The sequence below is a fragment of the Polychytrium aggregatum genome, assembly GCF_025602895.1.
Source record: "Polychytrium aggregatum strain JEL109 chromosome Unknown BJ171scaffold_4, whole genome shotgun sequence".
NCBI lineage: Eukaryota > Fungi > Chytridiomycota > Chytridiomycetes > Polychytriales > Polychytrium > Polychytrium aggregatum.
The window spans coordinates 503,797-524,319 of NW_026516206.1; the positions used below are offsets into that span (position 1 = coordinate 503,797).

General features: G+C 59.2%; 6 protein-coding genes across 6 annotated transcripts; 2 read left to right on the plus strand and 4 right to left on the minus strand.

Moving 5' to 3' along the window:
* Positions 1 to 630: 630 nt before the first annotated feature.
* Positions 631 to 2,653, plus strand: BJ171DRAFT_419414 (kinase-like protein; the record flags this gene model as incomplete). The annotated part of the gene is made up of 8 exons (XM_053107391.1): positions 631 to 739; positions 833 to 1,010; positions 1,116 to 1,324; positions 1,494 to 1,555; positions 1,674 to 1,829; positions 2,037 to 2,101; positions 2,207 to 2,378; positions 2,507 to 2,653. The coding sequence occupies 8 exons, from the start codon at positions 631 to 633 to the stop codon at positions 2,651 to 2,653; spliced, it is 1,098 nt and encodes a 365-aa protein (XP_052970637.1).
* A 955-nt stretch (positions 2,654 to 3,608) lies between these two features.
* Positions 3,609 to 4,937, plus strand: BJ171DRAFT_577662 (Alpha/Beta hydrolase protein; the record flags this gene model as incomplete). Its single annotated transcript, XM_053113829.1, has 3 exons — positions 3,609 to 3,737; positions 3,902 to 4,232; positions 4,393 to 4,937. 3 exons carry the CDS (start codon positions 3,609 to 3,611, stop codon positions 4,935 to 4,937), a joined length of 1,005 nt encoding a protein of 334 aa, XP_052970638.1.
* A 200-nt stretch (positions 4,938 to 5,137) lies between these two features.
* On the minus strand, positions 5,138 to 6,579 carry BJ171DRAFT_438086 (13 kDa ribonucleoprotein-associated protein). The gene is made up of 4 exons (XM_053107992.1): positions 6,422 to 6,579; positions 6,150 to 6,267; positions 5,836 to 5,939; positions 5,138 to 5,685 (listed from the first exon to the last, which is right to left on the minus strand). Exons 1-4 carry the CDS (start codon positions 6,422 to 6,424, stop codon positions 5,527 to 5,529), a joined length of 384 nt encoding a protein of 127 aa, XP_052970639.1. The 5' UTR covers positions 6,425 to 6,579; the 3' UTR covers positions 5,138 to 5,526.
* A 402-nt stretch (positions 6,580 to 6,981) lies between these two features.
* On the minus strand, positions 6,982 to 9,999 carry BJ171DRAFT_210357 (uncharacterized protein). The gene is made up of 5 exons (XM_053106356.1): positions 8,762 to 9,999; positions 8,399 to 8,575; positions 8,094 to 8,177; positions 7,634 to 7,729; positions 6,982 to 7,461 (listed from the first exon to the last, which is right to left on the minus strand). The coding sequence occupies exons 1-5, from the start codon at positions 9,767 to 9,769 to the stop codon at positions 7,153 to 7,155; spliced, it is 1,674 nt and encodes a 557-aa protein (XP_052970640.1). The 5' UTR covers positions 9,770 to 9,999; the 3' UTR covers positions 6,982 to 7,152.
* A 3,121-nt stretch (positions 10,000 to 13,120) lies between these two features.
* BJ171DRAFT_489329 (glycogen branching enzyme) lies at positions 13,121 to 17,966 on the minus strand. Its single transcript, XM_053109473.1, has 17 exons — positions 17,676 to 17,966; positions 17,392 to 17,558; positions 17,076 to 17,188; positions 16,589 to 16,772; positions 16,321 to 16,500; positions 15,998 to 16,126; positions 15,803 to 15,857; positions 15,513 to 15,723; positions 15,351 to 15,402; positions 15,125 to 15,240; positions 14,979 to 15,035; positions 14,572 to 14,808; positions 14,401 to 14,429; positions 14,131 to 14,257; positions 13,858 to 13,985; positions 13,529 to 13,646; positions 13,121 to 13,277 (listed from the first exon to the last, which is right to left on the minus strand). Exons 1-17 carry the CDS (start codon positions 17,771 to 17,773, stop codon positions 13,233 to 13,235), a joined length of 2,046 nt encoding a protein of 681 aa, XP_052970641.1. The 5' UTR covers positions 17,774 to 17,966; the 3' UTR covers positions 13,121 to 13,232.
* Positions 17,967 to 18,794: 828 nt separating this feature from the next.
* On the minus strand, positions 18,795 to 20,319 carry BJ171DRAFT_595697 (uncharacterized protein). Its single transcript, XM_053114620.1, has 4 exons — positions 19,808 to 20,319; positions 19,401 to 19,566; positions 19,170 to 19,258; positions 18,795 to 19,048 (listed from the first exon to the last, which is right to left on the minus strand). The coding sequence occupies exons 1-4, from the start codon at positions 20,114 to 20,116 to the stop codon at positions 18,941 to 18,943; spliced, it is 672 nt and encodes a 223-aa protein (XP_052970642.1). The 5' UTR covers positions 20,117 to 20,319; the 3' UTR covers positions 18,795 to 18,940.
* Positions 20,320 to 20,523: the final 204 nt, after the last annotated feature.

The window sequence follows — 20,523 nt, forward strand, 5'->3', positions numbered from 1 at the left end:
GGTTCCGGCTCTGTCAATGCTGGCTCCTCGAACCTTACTTTGATGCCCTCTGCGCCGGTGGGTTCGACGACATCAAATCCATCGTCGATGAATGCTTCTTCGCTCGGGGTGCCCTATGCATTCCCAGCGCCGCCATCGCGAGTGTACGCCAAGACGGACCCCCACATTGTCCCGCTTCCCAAAGCCCTGGAGCTGCACCACGCCCCTGCGATGGGCCTGCCGCCGACCACGTCCTATGTTGTCAATCCATTCCCCTATTCGGGCAACAGTGTCGCCTCGCAAAAGTCACTCCTCCTCGCCAGCCGCCCATCCGACCACGGGATCTCCACCTCTGACTCGGGCTCCAAGCCCAAGCGACGGAAAAACAGTGGCCCTACCTTCTACCCACCCAACCACGTGCGTCCGGCCTCCCCACAGGTATGAGGTGTCGGCTGACGTTAGAGCGCTGAACCGGAGCGCCAGTACATGCAGCAGCGCCAGTACATGCAACAGCAACAGCACATGCAACAGCGACAGCGACGATCAGCGAGCAACAGTCATACGCACGTAGAGTTGTGGGCTTTTGGACTGGTACCTGCTGGTTCGAGCGCCAGCAGAGCGATATCCACCGCTAACCGCCAACGCCATCCTATGGGCTGCCCTGCCACTCGCCAGGCGCTCAAAACACCGGTACAGCAGTCGTGTGACGACAAAGATGGCCACTACATTGTCAAGCCAAACGACATTTTGGCATCGCAGTGTACGTACGACTGCAGGCGGCGTGCGTGTGTGTCTGTGCACGCAGACTTGGTATCGGGTGCCTAATAATTGCACCGTGGTTTTGCTGCCACAGACCGCATTATCCGTCTCCTGGGCCAGGGCACCTTCGGAAAAGTTGTCGAGGCGACCGATGGCGAAGGCAAGAAGTACGCAATCAAGATCATTCGTTCGACGCCCAAGTACAGGGAAGCCTCTCGCGTGGAGGTCCGCGTGCTCGAGCACATCAAACGCGAGGACCCCACAAACTCGATGTAAGCGGCAGGACCGTTTGGCCAGCCCTGTGACTGCGGATGAGCCATCTGCTGCAGCTTGAAGTCTAACGACGCCACCTTTCGGGATAACCGCCCAACTGACAGGCAATGCATCCAGCTGCGGAAGTTCTTTGAGTACAAGCACCACAGCTGCATGGTGTTTGACCTGCTGAGCCAGAGTGTCTTTGACTTTCTCAAGGACAACCACTTCAATCCTTTCCCGCCAGAGCACATATTCCGATTTACGAAACAAATCGTGACCGCGGTTGCGTTTCTGCATCGGAACGAGCTGGTTCACACGGATCTCAAGCCAGGTTGGGCACACTGCGCTGACAGATGCGGTGGGGAGGCATTAGGGAATTGGAGCACAGTTGTTGGTCCGTCGATCATGCTGTTGATGGAGCGGCAAAGAATGTCGACACTAACTGCTGCACTGGCTTGCTTGTGACGTTTCCTGCGGCTCTTGCTCGACAAACCCTCAAGAAAACATCATGCTGAACGACAATTCTTACACGCTCTCGACGACCGATATCGGGGTGGGTCTCGTTGGCTCTAATGGCCCATCGTTAGGATCGGGAACATTGTCAGCCAGGTGCAGCCTGGCGAAACCCAAATCGCACCGCTCGTCGCTGATGCCCTTACTCTCGTCCACAGCGTGACAAGAAACCCAAAAAGCTCCTCAAAAACGCCACAATCCAGCTGATCGATTTTGGCAGCGCAGTCTTTGAGCGCGAGTATCACTCGACTGTCGTCAGCACGCGCCACTACCGAGCGCCCGAGGTGATTCTGAATCTCGGATGGTCATATCCGTGCGATATGGTAAGCAGAGTCAAGACTGAACGGGCACGAGACGAGCCCGACCGCTTGTATATCTGAGGCTTGTTGCTTTGGATGTCTGAGGTTGAAAGTCCCGGTTGCAAGATGCTGTTTATCCTACGGTGGTGCGTCCAGAACGGTTGCCAGACTGGTCAGTTTGGGTTGAATATCGCAGTGACCGCGCTAACAACGCTTGCTCGATGACATCAGTGGTCCGTCGGGTGCATCCTGGTCGAGTTCTGGACAGGCGACGCGCTTTTCCAGACCCACGACAAGTAAGTCTGGGGGGGGGGTAGATGTGGTGCAGGCGGTCTGTTCATGTCAAACTACTCTCGGCGGACTGTATACTCACGATGTGTGATGCGGTCGTTCAATCCCAGTCTGGAGCATCTGGCCATGATGGAACAGGTGCTTGGTCGATTCCCGCTGTCGATGATAGAAAAGTCTTCGGTCTTCCAAAAGTATTTCAACGCCGATGGATCTGTTTCCCATCCAAAGGAAGACACTACCAAGACCAGCATCAACAACGTGCGGCGAATGAAGCGAATAAGCGTAAGCGGCGGGCCGGCAACCAAATCCCACATGTTGGCACAACCCTGCACCAGGCTATATCGCCGGATCCCTCTGAGGCGGTCGCCGAACTGATGCCGATTGCACCCCGCTCTCCCCATACTCTGCAGGATATCATCAAGGTCAAGCGCAACGACGACTTTGCGTTCCGCTTCCTGGATCTCGTGTCGCGCATGCTCACACCCGATCCAAAGGAGCGCATTACGGCCCAGGATGCCCTGCATCACTCATTCTTTTCCCTGTATCCAGGATGTTGACTGGCGAGATCCTCCCCCCCCCTCATTCCTCCCACCCCTCCCTGCGACCAACACCAACTGCGCGTGCGCATCTGCCGATGCAAAAGCAAGCGATAGAACGCCGAAAATAGACTGCGCCCTCTCTCCCCTCCCGCTCCCCTGTCTGATCTCCCTTCCTCCGCCTCTCCATGTCTCGCCTGTCTCTCTTCTGTCGTGCCTTGTGCCTGCCTGGCACTGTCCGAGCCAGGGGCACACAGCCGCCCGGTGCCGCCAGCAACCACCACAATAACACCGATCCCTGACCCACGATCTGTGCGATGTGCCCTGCTTGCTCTGCTGCGTGTGATGTCGCCATCGGCAGATCTGCCTGTTTCATGGGCGCCCATGGTCGATCTTGGCGGCTGACAAACACCTCGATGCAGGACCAGCAGTCGATGCTCGCTCGACCAACCAGCAAACCCTGGCAATGCCTCGCCCTCCCTGCATGTGGAGTTGCTGATTCTCCCGAATATCCTTTGTCGGCCTTGGCGAGACCCTGCCCCAAATACCGCTTGTGATGTGGTTTGTTGGGGCCCAAGAAGGAAGGTGGGCTTGGCAGCACGGGAACAGTCGCGCCGGTTGAACTGGAGGCCCCCGTTGGCCGACCAGGATGAATGCGAATACTGGCCGATTGCCACCGTGGCAGCAAGCCAAGTGTTTTTGCCGTGGCCAGGATTGTCCCCAAAACCATCTTGGTTGTTGCGATCGGGCTTGCTCTTCCCCCCACCACCACCACCACCACCGCCGCCTATATAGATGCTGCAATGGTACCCCGTCCCGCCGCCGCTCTGCTCTCTGCTCTCTGGGCTATCGCAAACACACTCCAAGCCGACTGCATTCGACTCTGCGCGCATCCTGCCAAAGCTCCAGCACATCCCTCGTCCTCTGCCATTGCGTCGTTCTCCCGTGAAACCACAGCAGCTCTCTCAGCACCACCATGAGCACAAGTACCGCCACACAGCCCCAGACCGGCGCCGTCGAGATTCCTCTCACCCGGGGCATCACCGTCCGGGCCAAGACCTGGGGCAACCCCGACAACGAGCGCATTCTCGCTGTTCACGGATGGGTAAGGCGTCTGTGCTTCAACGGCGGCATCGAGCTTTTTTTTTGGAATTGCGCAACGGAGCTCGGAATGTCACTTTGCAACGCTAATGGTGTGATGTATCGTGGCGGCCTCCTCTGCCGTTCCCCCCTCTTCCCCACTTCTCTTCTCCTCCTTTGGCCTCCCAGCTCGATAATGCCAACTCGTTCGATCTGATTGCCCCGCCGCTGGCCGAGAACCACTATGTCGTGTGCATTGACCTGCCCGGCCACGGCGAGAGCGATTACTACCCGCCTTACTCCAACTACTACCTCTGGGAAGCAGTGTCGGACCTGTCGCAGGTGGCCGAGGGCCTCGGCTGGGTCCAGCGTCAGGATAACGGCCAGCTGGCGGGCAAGTTCACGCTGCTGGGCCACTCGCTCGGCGGCCACATCAGCTTGATGTATGCCGGCACCTTCCCGGAGCACCTCAAGCGGCTGCTGGTGATCGAGAGCCTGGGCCCAACCAACTTTTTGAAAGGTGAGGTTTGATTATGGTTCCCTCCCCTCCCCCGAGTCCGATGGGTTGCTTGCTCGCAGAGCTATGCATGAAAGCCACCTGGATTCCGTCGTGCCCAGACCCTAACTAGATCGTCCTTCCTGTCACCATCCCTCGGTTTCCATTCGACCCCCCCCCTCAGATGAGGCCGAGGACCTCGAGAATTTCATCCGGACCCGACAGGCGGCCGAGGCCTCCCTGGCCAAAAAGGCTCTGTACAAGTCGATCGAGGAGGCTTGCCAGGCCCGAACCCGCGGCCTGACCAAGATCAGCCTCGATGCTGCCAAGGTCCTCTGCGAGCGAGGTCTGCGCGAGGTTCCGCTCGAGGACAAGGACAAACGACAGCAGGACGGCGGATCCGAGACCGCCGTCGACGGGCCAGAGACTTCCCAGGTTGCCTATACCTGGACGAGCGACAAGCGGCTCCTGCTCCGTCAGTTCTTCAGGTGGAGCGAAATCACTGTGCTGTCGTTCCTGAAGCGCATCTCGTGCCCGGTGCTGCTGATCATGGGCGAGGACTCGATCCTCTGGAAGGCGAACCAGGAGTCGTCCGAGTGGACCGACCGCCTCCGGGCCATCGAGCAGCTCACCAAGGTTGATCTCCCCGGCGGCCACCATCTCCACCTCGAGGCCGATACCAGTGCGGCCGTCGTCGAGAGTCTCCTGCGGTACCTCCAGTCGGCTTGAGTGCAGCACAGCATCGCGGCTGGATTGGATTCCTCAATGGTCCTGAATGGCCATATCCCTCGCACACTCCTTCTGCCGTCGGTACTTGGCGCTCTGTTCTTTTTGGCAATACAATGTCCCCCATTCGTCCACTACTTTTGCCTGTGTGCTTGGGTCCATCATCGTCTGCGGTCGTCCGCTCGCACGTGCACTCGGGGATCCGGCGTCCTCAGCAGGGTTTTTGGTATTATTGGGATGAAATATTGCGATGAAAAAACTATCTACAACCTCTTCACGCAAACGGATCATCAGAGAAAGAAAGGCGAGGAACGGGACAGGGAGGAGGGAGCCTTCCCTTGCAGAGCTGACCGTCTCAGCGTCATGCTCGATCCAAAACGACGGCACCCAAGCGATAGACAAGCACAGAGAGCAGTCCCCACCGCTACCAGCGGTTGGTGGGAAGGTCGCCTGCCTGTTCAGTCTACGATCTAGATGCACATCGCATTGCCTCGGAAACAAGACGGCCGAATCGGCCAGCTGAGCCGTTCCTCGAACGAAAATGAAGTCGGATGGTTTGGTCTATAGATCGCTGAGGCACATGCGCCGAGATTTAGACAAGCAGCTTCTCGATCTCGTTCTTGATGGCAATGATCTGGGACTTGAGCTCCGAACCCTCGTTGGTGGTGACGGAGGCGGAAATGACGGGGCGAGAGACACCGCAGGCACGGCCGAGGGCCTGCTTGGAGGGAACAAAGACGTATGGGACGTTCTGGAGAGCAGGGCAGAGACGGGGGCAGCATATTGTTAGCGCAACACAGAAATGGAGCCCCACAGGGACCCAGAGCGAGATCGCACGACGCCATGCCCGACAGCCCGACTCGCTTCGCCAGAGCTTTCCACCCAGACATGTGGGTCCTACCTTGTCTTCGCAGAGGAGGGGCAGGTGGAGCAAGATCTCGAGGGGCTCGGTGTCGGCGGCCATGATGATGAACTCAGAAATACCGCGGTTGAGGGTCTTGGTTGCTGGCAGGACCGAATCGGGATTTGCAACGCGGGCCACAACAGGATCGTCGGAGAGAGAACAGCAGCAGGCGTTAGAGCTACGGCTCCCACCTCTGCGGACACAGATCGAGGGCAGAATGGCACGAGAAAGCGAGGGATCGCACGGCAGCCGAGATGGCAGTCGGATTTAAGCGCAAGGTAGACGGCCCAACACTCGCAAACACTTCTCACCCTCGTTGGCACCCTTCTTGAGCTGCTTGTAGTGGGACGCCTGCTGGACCAGATCAAGGATCTTGGTGGTCAGCTGGGAATCAGAGAGAGGGAAGGCCATGGGGTTGACGGTGCCGGACTAGACAATCGTTCCCGGATCGCAAGATTGGAGGGTGGTTAGAATGCAGTCAGTGCCCAGGTCCACGACAAGTCCATTGCGACAAGTCTGTTGTGGCGGTTTTGCTGTCGAGGAGCTTCGGGAGATTGAATGAATGGCATAGTCGTCACCCTACCATGTTGCTGGGAGGTTGGGGGATGCGTGGGGATGCGCGATGCTGGGTGCTGGTCGGGGGGAGGTGCAGATCAGGACGGCCGTCGGGTGCAGATCAGGTCGAAGGTCGGATGCGGAAGCGGATGTGCTTTTCGCCAAACACCAAAGAAAAAAATGCGCAGCCGCTTAATGGACACACGTGATTTAATTGTAGATGACACATAATTCCGTGTAGTGCGAGCTGCCGTTTCTGGCGATTGTCGGTGTGGCAGTGGCGGTGCAGTGCAGCGCAGTGGCGGTGGCCGCTGTGGCTGGCTGCGGAGCACAAACGTGACCAGAACAAGATACAGCGAGCAGGACAGGGACACCGAAACATCATCGAGAACGACGGGGCAGACCAAGAGGAGTTCATAGGACGAGACAAAACTAGAGAGGGGTTGGCGCAAGGTGTGTAGATGCAAAGGTGCGCGAGAATGAGAAGAGCGGGTGCATTACCAACATGAGACTGGCCGCATTCAAGACAAGCCGGAGGTGGGAGGGAGCAGCAACTGACAGGCAGAGAGGCAGGCAGGCAGGCAGACAGGCAGGCAGGCAGACAGGCGGCCAAAAAAAAATAGATTTGGGTGGTAGTGGTGGCGGCGGGGATGACGATGCGGTGACGATGACGAGGCGGAAGCGGCTGCAAGCCAGGCCAAGCTGCGCGAGCGATTACGTTGGATATGGGCAAGATGGACGAGACCCGAATGGTGGGTTTTAAGGAGCCAGAGGCTGCGTCCGCGCACTGGGGAGGGACGAAACGGCCAAGCCTGCTTGACTCGTTTCCGACGGCCGGCCGTCAGAGACATGCTCTGAGGGCGTCGGCGAGGCGCTCTGGCTGGTCCTGTCTCTGCGAGGGACCGACTTGGACGAGCCGTTGTCGGTGGGCGAGCGGCCGGGCTCTCGTCGGTGCACACCAGCGTCCGCAAGGCCGCCTCCGCTCATGTACCGCGCGAGCTCCTCGTTTGTTGGGATGGACCCGTCCTGGCGCTTCTTGACGAGCTTGGAGAAGTGCAGCCCACAAGCCTGCCCATCAAGGAGACAGAAAGTAAGACCCGTCAGCATGGTCGGCATGGGAATGGGGCACCGATCAAGCGTGGCCCCACCCGCGCCACCAAGGCAAGCCGGACCTGCGCCAAGGGAGGAGCGCAAAGAGCCACTGGCAGACGAAATGAGGGAGCAAGATCGGGGTACTCACGTTGCAGAGCGTCCGGGCGCCATCGGGGCCACGCCGCCACTCGGGCGTCTCGCTGATGTTACATGAATGGCACCGGCCGGGCTCGGATGCCGTCCTCTGGAGATAGGATGGACCATACAAGACCGTGGGAACGCTGATTAGTGTGCATCTTGTGGCCAAGGACGACGCAGTGGGTCGGGGTGGGGCCTCGTGCGCGGGGTCGCTCGTCGTCCGCCGCGGGATCAACGGATCTCCCAGGCACGCGGGGTCGCCAATCTCTGTCCTCGATGCTGGGGTGTCGGCGCTCAGTCGCTCGCTCGGCGGCTTGGGCAGAGACGAGTCCGCCGAATGGTCCTCGCAGTGGGTGACGGGTCGTACTGTGGAGCCACCAGAGATCCCGAGGGAGGAGTCACGGCAGCGCCTGGCGACCAGGAGCCAGAGACAAGGCGGCTGACAAGTGAGGTTGCTCGTTGCCACTTACGCTTCGCTTCTTGTATGTGCTTCGAGATCGCAGCTGAAAGTCTTTGGTCTGCTTCTCCTTGAGCATCTCCGAAACCGAGAGGGACTGAGCGCACGAACGACCCAGACGAGACGCAGGACCAGGATAAGCGAGCCGATCAAATGCCCAGCAGATCGGTCAGATCCAAATCCGGATCCAGATCCGGATCCAAATCCAGCTCTAGAGTAGTCCCAGCCAGTGGTGAGAGGGACAGGCCCCGCTATGAACCCATGCAGTTGGACAGACCAGCATGCCAACTGCAGCGACAGGCCCGAGGCGTGGCTTACCTGAGTGCTCGTGCCCGGCGCTCCCGTCGAGTCGAGGGTCTCGACCAGGTTCTGGAGAAGCACGTTAATCTTTTCGGACTTGTTCCATAGGTGGACATGCTGCTCCTGTTTGGCAGACTTGAGTTGGCGCTGGCACTCCATGGCAAAGTCTTTCAGCACCTCGCATGTGCTGGCAATCTATTGGGGGAGAGAGTAGTGTGGAAGGGCCAACGAGCTTCGATTGAGCCAGGTGGATACGCGGTGCAAAACAAGCTCCGGAACCAACTTTGGATCCGGGAGCCAGGGACCAGCGGGAGCTGCTGACACTATCGGCGACCACGACACACGAACGAACGGACGGAATCAAACATCGGCACCACCTACATTCGTCAACAGGGTTTCAAGAGCACCGAGGTGCGAGACATGCTCGTGGGCGATGACCTTTTTCTCGGTGGCACGGAGCGACGGTGAGGAGCTAGCAGGCGATGCGCTGTGGCCGGGCCAGGACGGCGTAGAAGCACGAGGATGAAAGTGGGATGGGACACTATCGGGGACAGGTCGGAGCTGCGGCTTCTGCTGCTGATGCTGATGTTGTTGCAGTTGCTGATGCTGATGCGGTTGCTGATGTAGTTGGTGTTGATGTGACTGCTGTAGTTGATGTGGCTGCTGTGGCTGCTGTGGTTGCTGTGGTTGCTGTGGTTGCTGTGGTTGCTGTGGTTGCTGTGGTTGCTGTGGCTGCTGAGGCTGTTGGAAGGACCAAGGCCCCTCAGGGCGAGAATAGACACCGTGCTCGGGGGCCAGTGGTTGGGGATGGCCAAAGTATCGGCGCTTGGAGCGATCGTGTTCTTCTGCCGACTCACGACGATGATCGTCGTATGGCGGTGCGAAAGAGTCGTACGCCGACCGCTTGAGAGGGGAGAGGCTGTGACGGGAGCCACGCCGATTTGGCGGGAAGGATGGATGGGAAGTCGGAGAGGAGGCAAAGGGCGATTCGGCCACGAGCGGAGCCGGAAAGCCTCGAGACGGCGTAGCCGGGTCGGGAGAGGGTGGCCGGAGGACCATGGAAGCTTCCGGTCGCTGGAAGGACACAGGCTCGTTGCGGAGATCGAGGACGGCAGCGCCCGAGGGCCCAGCAGGGACGTGCGGGTACTGCGGCGAGGTGCGGGTATGCAATGGCGAGTTGCCGGGTTCCTGAATCCGCTTCTGGGCAAAGGGCTCAGAGGGAGGCGGGTAGGGAAAGGATGGGGCGCTCGCGTCCTGGTTCCTTGGCCACGGTAGACTGCTGCCAAGCAGGGCCTTGAGCGGCGGAAGAGGAGTATGGTGTCTCGACGAAGCTTGTTGGGACGGTGTCGGGTTGGGACCGCCGGGCATGAGCGAGCCTGGGTGCGACATTGCGGATGCGGGGCAGAGAGAGGGGGGAGGCCAAAGCCCAATTTCAGGAGAAGCGGGGCTGCCGAGGGGTGGATGGCGGAGTGGAGGGGGGGGGACAGGAGAAGGTCAAAGCGGAGAAGGTGAGGCGGAAGGGGATCGGCGATGGAGAGTATCGGCGATGATCGAAAATGTCGCGGGATGTCTGGGAAGAGCCCAATCGCCGAAGCAAGTGCCGGGAGAACAATCCAGAGCAGACGCTGGGAGGTGGAGGCTGGAAATAAGGATGAGGAGCAGGAATAGACACAGGAACAATAGCAGGGACAGAGGCACGCCAGCGGCAGCGGATCGACGGCAGAGAGGTGGTATCGGGCCTGTGGACAGGGGGCCGGTCGATGCGAGAGACGAGCAAGTAAGATCCGGCGGATCCGGCGGTGGAAAAGCGGAAAGACGTGCGATGGAGGACGGGGGTGGGCGGCACAAGCTTATTTAACAGATCTTGCACGGATCGGAATCGGAAGGGTCGGGAGGCTCCAGTCGCAACGGCCGCAGCGACTGGTGGACAGTGGCATACAAAGGCGGCCTTGGGAGCAAAGCGCCGGCGGCACATTAGGGCAATAGGCGGGGCCGGCTGAAGGGGCAGGCGCCCGCGGGGCGGAGCCCGATGGGACGGGCCTTGGGACGGGCCTTGGGAGGGGCCTTGGGAGGCAACAAGATCGGTGTTTACATGATCACGAACAAGCGCGAAGGACTCGGGCGGTGTCAGGGCCGCTGGCGGGTGGGGCCGTCGCACCGCGGACGAGCGAGCCATGTGCGGGCAAGCGACATGGTTTGCGGGAGGGGCGCTCAGCTGTGCATCGGTGTGTTTGGACACACCGCGAGATGTTTTGTGGTCGCTGTTGCTGCTTTGGCGGTGGGACTGGACAGGCAGTGCATTCGGCCGACTGAGCATTGGGACGGGGGAGATATGCGGGAGGGGGGTAGACATGCTGCTTGGGTGTCTCTGGTCGCGCTGGACACGGACCCACATGCCCGCACACCGATCGAGCCGATCGAGCCGATTGCACCCGATGGACGGCGATCGAGGGCGATCGACGAGTGATCAACAATCGATCAACAATTGATCAACAATTGATCCACGAGTGGTCGACAAGTGGTCGCCATGTTGGTTGGATAGTGGCGACACGGCATCGACACAACTCCAATGTCAGCAAAAGCATTAACATCCATGTCAGCCCCAGCCACAATGTGACAACACCACTGGCGATGTGACAACAGCAGCAGCAGCAACAACAACAACAACAACAACAACACCACCACCACCACCACGACCACACCCGCCAATGTCGGCCGCGCAAAGTGAGAAGACCTTGCTGGCGAACTTTCTTTGGAGTGAGTCTCCACGGCCGTCTCTTGTTGCCCTCCACGCCCGATACAGCGATGCCGAAGCGCTGCTGCCTTGAGTGGGAAAACGGCAGTACTCTTATTTGGCCTGGTGTTATTGCCCTGCCGACCCCGTGCAGAGCCGAGAAGGCCGCCAGAGAACGCTGAGGAGTCGCTGCGACGCTGGTGTGCTTTGGAGCGACACTGAGGACACACCGAGGACACACCAAGCAGCATCAAAAACATCAATCAACACTAAAAAGCGGCAATCAACATCAACCAACATCAACCAACTCCATGCCGAATCGGCGAGGGTGGATCCGCCGCCAGCCCGTCCCGCCCCATCTTTCCCATCTTGCCCTCCCCACTGCCGATCTTGTCACCATCGATCGCATCAGCACAAGCACCGGCACCCATCAGCGCCGGCTGCCGCTTGCCACTTGCGCCCACGGGGCGTTGCTCGGCCCTTTCTTCTTGCCGTGTTTGTTTGCGTCCGGGCAAGGTTGTGTTTGCGGTGTGTCGAAGCTTTTGCATGGGTTGTCGAGGGCCTCACGAGCGCGAGATGCCATGTCTGCCGAGCATGGCCAACGATGCTGTTGCTGCTGGTGGCATACCAATCGCATGCTAACAATATCCAGACCACACCGTCACCGATCACCACGGATCGCCCACACTGCCAACAACCACCCGACCGAGGCCCATCATGGATCGCAGACAGCCTCGCCGCTCCGCGGTGCTGTCCATGGCCGGGTGCGCTCGGCTGCCGTCTGCTGCCCAGGCATGCCTCTCCGCTCGCTCACAGCCCGTGGTCCTGCCTTGGATGCCGTTCACTGCCGCCCCGTCCTTGCCGGCGCTGCCCAGTCGATCCGCCCACTGCGCTGCCCGCGCCCGTCTGGTCGTGCAAGATCCGATCGAGCGCAAGGCAAGTACCACACTCTCTGTCGCGACCGCAATCTCGAAGCCATCGCCTGGTGGCCCCCTGGCCCAGCCAAGCACAAGCCCGTCGTCCCACAAGGCCACTGTTGCACCCATGGTGGCACCGCCCTTGGCCAAGCCCTCCACTCGGCGGTCGCGTCGCTCCCGTTCCCACCTGCCCCCACCATGTCCGACAGGGAATGGTTTTTTTGGGGGGGGGGCTTGATCTCGATCCCGGTCTTGCGCTTGATCTCGATCCCGGTCTTGCACTTGAGCTCCAGCCCAATCCAGTCCAATCCCGTCAAACAGCTGCCTTCTTGTTTGTTGTCCACCATGAATGGGCAGATCTCGCCCGCGCTCGCCAGCCAACCTCGGAACCCAGTGGGCCCGTTTCTGCCTATTCTGAACCAGCCGCGGCTTTGTCGGCGTCGCTAGTGAAGGTGGGAGCCACCATCTGCCATGAATGCGGGACAGCCTTCCCGCATCGGCGGATCCTCGGTGGCTCCCACAGCGCCTATCCCTTCTGGGCAGCCCCTCGCTGCCCTGCTGCTGGCATGTGCCCAGCTGCAACATGTCCCCGTCCGGTCCGATCCGATCCGGTCCGGCCTGTCTCAGCCCAAGTCCCCTGGTCCCCCCATGTCAGCCCGTCCCCACGATGCTTCCACCAGGCCGCCACATCTTGCCCTCTGTGGCCCTGATCGTCTTTCCGATCGGGCCCGAACCAGCCTTTCCTCTGCTTCCTTGTGTCGGGCCCATCCTGCACCGGCATTACTCTTTTTCCTTGCCTCGCTTCCAGCTTGACTACAGCATCGTGGTAGGGCTTGCGCCTCTGCTTCCCGTCTGAGACGGTCGCCGCTGCTGTCCCGCTTCCGCATTGCTTCGCCTTGCCTCGTGTTGAACATGCTATGATGGTGGGAACCGCCCGAGATACTTGAGAAACCCCAACCGACGGAGACCGGAGGCATATCCCGCGCCCTGCATCCATAGAGTCGATAGCCATTGTGGATGATGGATGTATTCCATTGAAAAAAGAGGTCTCTTGGCTCGGACAGACCACCCAGACCACCCAGACCACCCAGACCACCCAGACCACCCAGACCAGGCAGACCAGGCAGACCACGCAGACCAGGCAGAGCATGCATCCGCAGATGCGATATCAGGCGCGGCCATGATATCTCCCCGGCTCGGTTTAGTCGTGGCTAAGAACGAGGGCAGTTCGGCTGGGGATGTAGACCTGATGGACGAGGGCAGAGACAAGTGGCGGCGTCAGCACAAACATTTGCTCGAAGGCCAAGCGCATTTCACTTCAGGCTTCTCTCTCGACCTGATTGCGGAGAGTCATGTGGAGCTGCTCTCGCTGTCGAGCTGATTGTCGCCATCCCATTCATCCTCTCCCCTTCTACACATTGTGTCTGTCTCGGCCTCAGCCGCCGGATTCAAGGCCCTCGCTGCAAACGAACGACACCTCCATCGACTTGTTCTCACCTGGATAAAGTTGTCACGGTCGTTCCATCCCAATGGGGTGGTAAAGTACTCGCCCCTCTTGTCGATTCGCTCCTGGCCACCAAACTCCTTCTGATCAGTGTGGAAGGCCACTCGGTGGCTGGAAAACATAGCGGAAGAAGGATGTAGCAATCGTCAGGAACGCAAGCCACAGCAGCAATTCATCCGCTGGACCGTCTCGCCCCCAGAGGCGAAACAAGACGAGAGACGAGCCTGCACCAAGTCTACTTGCTCTGGTGCGCTCAGTACGCGGTTGCATATCTAGCCTTTGGTGACGAGGCACACCAGATCGACTCCGAAGCTGTACTTACACTCCGGCCCACGAGGTGCCCACGCGGTAATCCGAGTAGCTGTTGGTTGGATGGAAGTTGAAGATCCAGAGCAGGTTGCCGCGCTCAAAGACGATAACCTTGTCTCCTTCGTGCTTGAGGCTTACGAACTGGCCATCGCCCCACAAAAGCATCAGGAAGCTGTGAGAATCGACGTTGTGGGCTCCCACCCCACTTCTCTCCTTGCAGCCTCAGAGTGCAAGCCGTGACAATGGATCCATTTGTCTCCCTAGCCTCTTGGCGACAGGAGCTTACCTGACTCGACTCGAGCCAGCCATACTTTTCTTCGGCATGCTGCATAGCTCGGTCAAAGTTGTTCAAGTACTTGTAGCGCAGCAGGTTGTCGTCGACCAGATTGAACTGGCGGCGGGCATAGTGAAAGCTGTCGGTGGTGCAAGGAGTCAGTATCGCAGGTTCAGTGGGACGGAAGCTACGTCCAACGATAATCTGTTGCCATCATCCCGACGACGCTGCACTACCAGACCAGACACACAACCGCTGCGTGTTTCAAACTGCGAACCGTACCTGTTGCCATTGCCGAAGCGAGGAAAGTCCTGTACACAAAGCCGAGGCGGGTCGAGTCGTCGTTAGAGGGCTTGGGTTTGAGACTCGTCCGACATGGCCATGACACATGGCACTAAAGTACAGAGCAGGGCAGCGCTTTATCCTTGGTTCGAGCAGCAGCATGGTACTTACGAGCCACTCGGGATGGCCAAACTCGTTTCCAATAAAGTTGAGGTATCCCTCACCGCCAAGGCCGTGAGTGACGAGGCGGATCATTTTGTGGAGGGCAATGCCTCGATCAATGATCGGAGTCATCGGGCTCAGATCCGACATGAAATCGTACATCTCCTTGTCCATGAGCCAGAAGGCCAGGGTCTTGTCTCCGACAAGGGCCTGGTCGTGAGACTCGGCATAGGAAATGACCGGCTCCTGAGAAACGCGTTGGCAGGTACGGGTCAGCATCGACCGAATCGCTGGATCGCTCGTCCTCTGGTTATCCTCGCCCTCTGGTTATCCTCGCCCTCCGGTTATCCTCGCCCTCCGGTTATCCTCGCCCTCCGGTTATCCTCGCCCTCCGGTTATCCTCGTCACTCACTCACCTTCCAGCGGCGGTTGGTCAGGGTATGAGCAATGTGGCCCATCTTCCAGTCGTCATCCTGTGGCAAACATGGAATGTATGAGAGGGCTTGCGAGCATACACGGCCGCCATGCCCGCACTTGGAGCTACTGCAGCACGAGCCTGTACCGACTGCTCCTTGAGCATCTTGATCCACATGTCCGGGATTGACATGGCCAGACGATAGTCAAAGCCGATGCCACCATCCGAGACAGGGCGGCCAAGAGTGGGCATTCCAGAGACATCTGTGCGTTGCATAAAACGATGCCAAGCAAATATCCAACAGATGCGTCAGCAACATGGCCGTATGGACAGAGATACAGAAAGCGGCCGGCACCGTGAGCCTCCAAGGTACCTTCGGCAATGGTGATGATGTTCGGATGGAGCTCCTTCATGATGTAGTTGGCCTAGACGCAAGCCGACGAGCATGCAGGTAGTGTCAGTCCGACGCCCGAATGGATGAGCCACCGGGCTTGTGAAGCGTGCCGGATCGAAAGCTTTGGCAGAGTGTACCCACCAACATCAGATAAACAACGGCCTCGTTGTCGACGGCGCTGCCAAAGTACTCATCGTAGTGCCCGCTGAAGCCCGTGCCCATGCCGTGGTGGTAGTAGAGCATGCTGGTCACGCCATCGAAGCGGAACCCGTCAAACTGGTACTGGGTAAGCCAGTAGCGCAGGTTTGAAATCAGGAAGCGCATAACTTCGTGGTGGCCGTAGTTAAAGAGTCTGTGGGACGGAAGCGGTGCCAAGTGAGAGGGTCAGCGCGTGTCCATCAAGCCCATACGTCACGGCGCCTTTGATGTACCTGCTATCCCAGAGATCGTGGTTGCCGCGCCCGCCGGCGTGGAAGTAGTGGTGATCTATTGTACATGGAGGTGCGCAGGCAAAGGGAGAGAAAACGCGAGTGAGCGAGTGCCGCCAGCACGACGAAATCCAGAAGCAACCCCAGATTAGTTGTGGCTCCTCAAGAGCCGTCGCTGCAGAGGCGAGCACTGCTTACCGGTGCCATCAAAGTTGTTCAATCCGTCGAGGACATTCTTGCACGCGTGCGAGTGGACGACATCCAGCAGCACAGTGAGGCCGTATCCATGGGCAGCATCGACCAAGGCCATCAGCTCCTCGGGGGTGCCTGGTAAAGTCTCAAAGCGTGAGCCAGGGCATCGATGACGGACCATTGTCGCCACAGCAGGCTCCTGTGGCGTTTATAACCTCACTGAACCCCCAATCCGCTCTCAGTCCAGGAGTGCTGTCGTTGCCTTCGCTCTGCATTGCTTCCATCACTCATCGACCGGGCCTGTGACATCGCTTGAACGAGGTACTCACCAAAGCGGCTCGATGGAGCATAAAAGTTGGTCACTTGGTAGCCGAAGCTGGCGTAGTAAGGATGCTCCATGATGGCCATGAACTGCACAGAGTTGTAGCCCAGATCGGCGATTCTCGGGAGGACATTGAGCATAAACTCTTTGTAGCTGGCGCACTTGCCCTCGGGACTGGCAATGCCAACTAAAGCGATGCAAATCTGTCAGCAGATCTGGGCGAGGAGGAGCTGCAGAATGCTACTCTCGGCAGAAGGAGGCCGCATCGCACCCACCGTGAGACTCGTAGATGCGGAGCTTCTTGGGCTTTGGAGGAGCCTTGTTCTTGAACACGTACTTCTCGGGAGGATTCCAGAAGATGCCGTCGTAGGTGGCGCTGACGCTCAGGTCTTGGGTTGCGCGTCGGATGAGGGCCGGGATGCGATCGATACGCTCACCGCTGGGGGTCGTCATGGAGATCTTGCGGGTGGATATTCAAGCGCCAGCCAAGTTATACGGGCGATATGAGTGTCAGAAATCGGTGGTTGTGGCAAGCAGCAGCAGTAACAGCAGCAGCAGTGACCGGGCGACTTCAGCAAGTGTAACAGCATTGCGTCCAAATATCACCAGGCACAGATGTGCCTCCACACCGACTCAACGGCGAAGATTTGGGGCCAAGCCCCGGCAGACACAGGCCACCAGAAGATGAGCCCCCTGTTTCGGAAGCGAGGAAACAGGGCTCCACAGCGATCGCCAGCACTGACCCAGGGGGTCGCGGCTTACCTTGACTTTGGTGTTGTGGGGGATGGCAGGCCCGCTCTCGGTGTTGGGCAAGAAGATCTCCCAGACACCATAGGGATCCCGGCTCATGGGGTGGCTGGCTGTGTCCCAGTTGTCTGGAAGCGGCAACAGAGGCAGAGACGAGTTGAGGACAACCAAGAAGGTGCAGCCCCCGACCACTCAACCATGCTAACGACCTCGCCGTGTCAACCGCTCGACTGTGCCAACAGACCCGGTCGCAGTCTCCCGTTGCTACATGCACTGACAGGCAAAGCCAACATCCCCCTGGATCCCCCCCGTCAGAGCCCAAAAAACTTACTGAACTCTCCGATCAGACTCGCGGTGCTTGCTCCGGGAGCCCATTCGCGGTAGAAAATGCCCTCGGGGGTAGCGTTGAAGCCGAGTTTTTCGTATCCGCGTGAGAACTTGTCGATGCCTCCCTCGTGCTTGTTGATGGCATCGACCCACTCGTGAACCTTTTTGTATCTGGGCGAGAGCAGCCGGGGGGAAAGGCACGATTGGTGGTAAGCATCCCACCAGCACGGTCGACAGCCGAATATCTGACAGGAGCGACCATGCATCTCTTCAAGCAAGTACACCTACCGGTATGCGATCGTTTCGCGGTAGGGAGACAGGTACGGATCGGTCTCAAACAGGGCCTCGACGGGGCTGGGTTCTTCGACGGGGTTGCTGTTGGTCATCGTTGGCGAGAGTGGGAGCTGAGTCGGCCGGGATCGGACAAGCGAAGCGGACAAACGAACGGGCAAGCAAGGGAGCGGGCTTGCAGGAGAAGCGATGGGGCGGAGGCCAAGCTGCAGGGCGGTGGAAGGACGCTTTATAGAGGGAGCGTCGGGAGATAACGGCTGGGCTGGGCTGGGCTGGGCTGGGCTGGGCGATAGCTTGCAAGCCGGCGGCGACAGCAACCGAAGCCGGCGGGCATGGGGGACTTGGATGTCGTGACGGCGGCGGCGGCGGCGATTGGCTGCGGACGTGCACCAATGGGCGCGCGTGTGGCTGGGATCCTCTGTCTTTCGGGCCCTCGACAGCGCCGCCGACGGTGCTGGTGCGATGGCCGTGCGATGACATGCGATGGCATGCAAGGGTCGGTGAGACGGGAGGACAGCGACATGGCAGTCGACGGCCGAAACAATAAACAGTATGGGGTGTGAGGGATAGCGGGGTGATGAGCAGTGGCCACATCCGCGGAGGGTGTCGATGGTTGTCTCGGCGGACGATGCAGGCGACAAACCCAGCAACCGACACCGATGAGGAGATGCACCAATGCCGGCGGGGTTGGCACAAACGGACTCGTCGGCGCCTCTTCGTGCGATCACATCCACCACCAAGCGTGCGGGTGGTTGCCAGAGGGGCCAATCTGCGTCTGGCGCTGTCCGGCGCTTGTGCATCGGGCGGTGTCCGGGAGGGCCCCAAGGAAAAAAAAAATGTCTCGACAAGCGACTGGGGCAGCGGTGCTGTGGTGACAACACCCAGCGAGGCCAGAAAAAAAGTCCCTCATGGCGATCGTTCTCGAGGAAGCGCTATCGCGGGAGATACGCAGGCTCATCTTGAAACAGGACACCTTCACACCCGCACACCATCGCCGGCCCTCTCGGCGTCTCCTGTGGCGACGATCAACTGGCCTTGATGTCTCGATGTGGGAGTGTAAGAGCTACTCGGCCTTCTCGAGTCGCCCCGCCTCCCGTCTCTTTGGACACACCGTTTGCCCGTGGCGGACGATGGATGGATGTGTATTCAGGACCCAGACAGGCGACAGCCCCGACTCAAAACAGGGGTGTCACCCGCTCGGGTCCGTTGTAAACGATGTGTCTGCAGGCGGGGCTGCTTCCCCTCCTCAAACAACCGGCCTGTTAAAACCCAGGTCCGTTCGCCAACATAGCCAGGAGATTGGCCTGGTCGGTGTCGAGGCCCTTGGTCGGATCGTGGCCAGTGACGATATTGTATCCGGGAGTTCGAGCCTGCAGAGAGATCCGGGTTGGGCGGCCGAGTGTCAGAGAAGCCCCAGATGCAGGGTTGTATCTTGTTCGCCTCGTTGCAGGTATATCGAGAGGCAATGCGATTCTTGTGCAGTCCACTTACGTTCGTCACAGCGTCGATGTGTGCAAAGCTCTCGATCACCGCACGGCGGCCCTCCTTGTAGCCCGAGTAGGGCTCGCCCGTCGGATGGCCTGACTCGGCGTTCGGAGATGAATATCAGCGGCGATGTGGATGACAGTGTGTCTCGCATCTGGGCATACTCTGCACAATGCTGTCAGGGGACATCAGCCCCGCTGTCGCCTTCCCACTCCAGGACAGGCAACTTGCATGTACCTGTGATGATGTTGTAGCGATGTCGGAGAGACTGTCCCCCGCTCTGTGGGACGCCGCTGACAATCCTCCTTCTGGGATAGTGCTCGCCGGTCTGAGGTAGATGGTCCAACATGCCTGGAAGCGTCAGGGACGTGTTGAGCGACCTGCCGTTCATGGGCGGCGGTTGCTGGTACGCCGGGCAATGGACATGGCGGTTAACCAACATTCGATGGCAGCACATCCAGCAGATTCTCGAGATACTGCGACTTGCAGGCGCTGTTTCCCTGCGGATCCGCTGCTCTGTATTGGCCGGCGAGCAGCATGGTTCTCACACCCTCTTGACCACGACAAGCAGCCAGCCTGTCGACCACCGCCGACTGAACCAACCTGGCCTCCTAAAAAATGTTAGTCTGCACCAAGCGTCTTACCCAGATATCCTTCTTTCGGGACTGAACTGCAGCATACATGTACACATCCTTTTCTTGCGTTGCAATATTGGGCAGATTGGACGGCTGTCCGTGGTTCTGGTGGTACGCCTCGGCTCCGCCCGAGATGGTTGCTGTTCTTCGAAACGACTTTGCATTTGTGCCGGCAGACTTGCCTGTCTTGACAACCGCCTTGGTGGTCTGATGCCCCTTTTGCGAAGCTGGAGTGGGGTCTTTGAACGAAAGGCGGTACTCGGTCATAAAGGGCTTGTAGGCCGATGCGGATGTGGGATCGTTGGACTTTGATCGCATTGATGAGCCCACCGTAGCGGTACTATGGCAAGTGTGGGGGATAGCAGCGGTCTTGGCCTGCTCTCGTTGATTGTGACCAGGAACTACTTTGGCGGCGTTACCGGCCGCTGGACCCTATCTTGAGAGGGTCGGCTAGGGAGTCTTGCGGATACCACGGGCGCTGCTCCTTCAAGACTGGTCGGCACCGCCTACTTTTGCTCGCTATCGAGATGAGAGGAACGCAGTCGATGACTTCAAAAACTGGCCGCTTTTTCTCTGGAGCCAGGATCGGCGCCGGCTTTGTTCTGTCGGTGAGCACACAATACCCTTCGCGCCCATATGTGCTTCGAGACAACTGATTGGCAAACATACCCTTCTCCCGATTGACCAAAGGCGCAACCCATTCACTCACTGGAAAATGGCGTGGT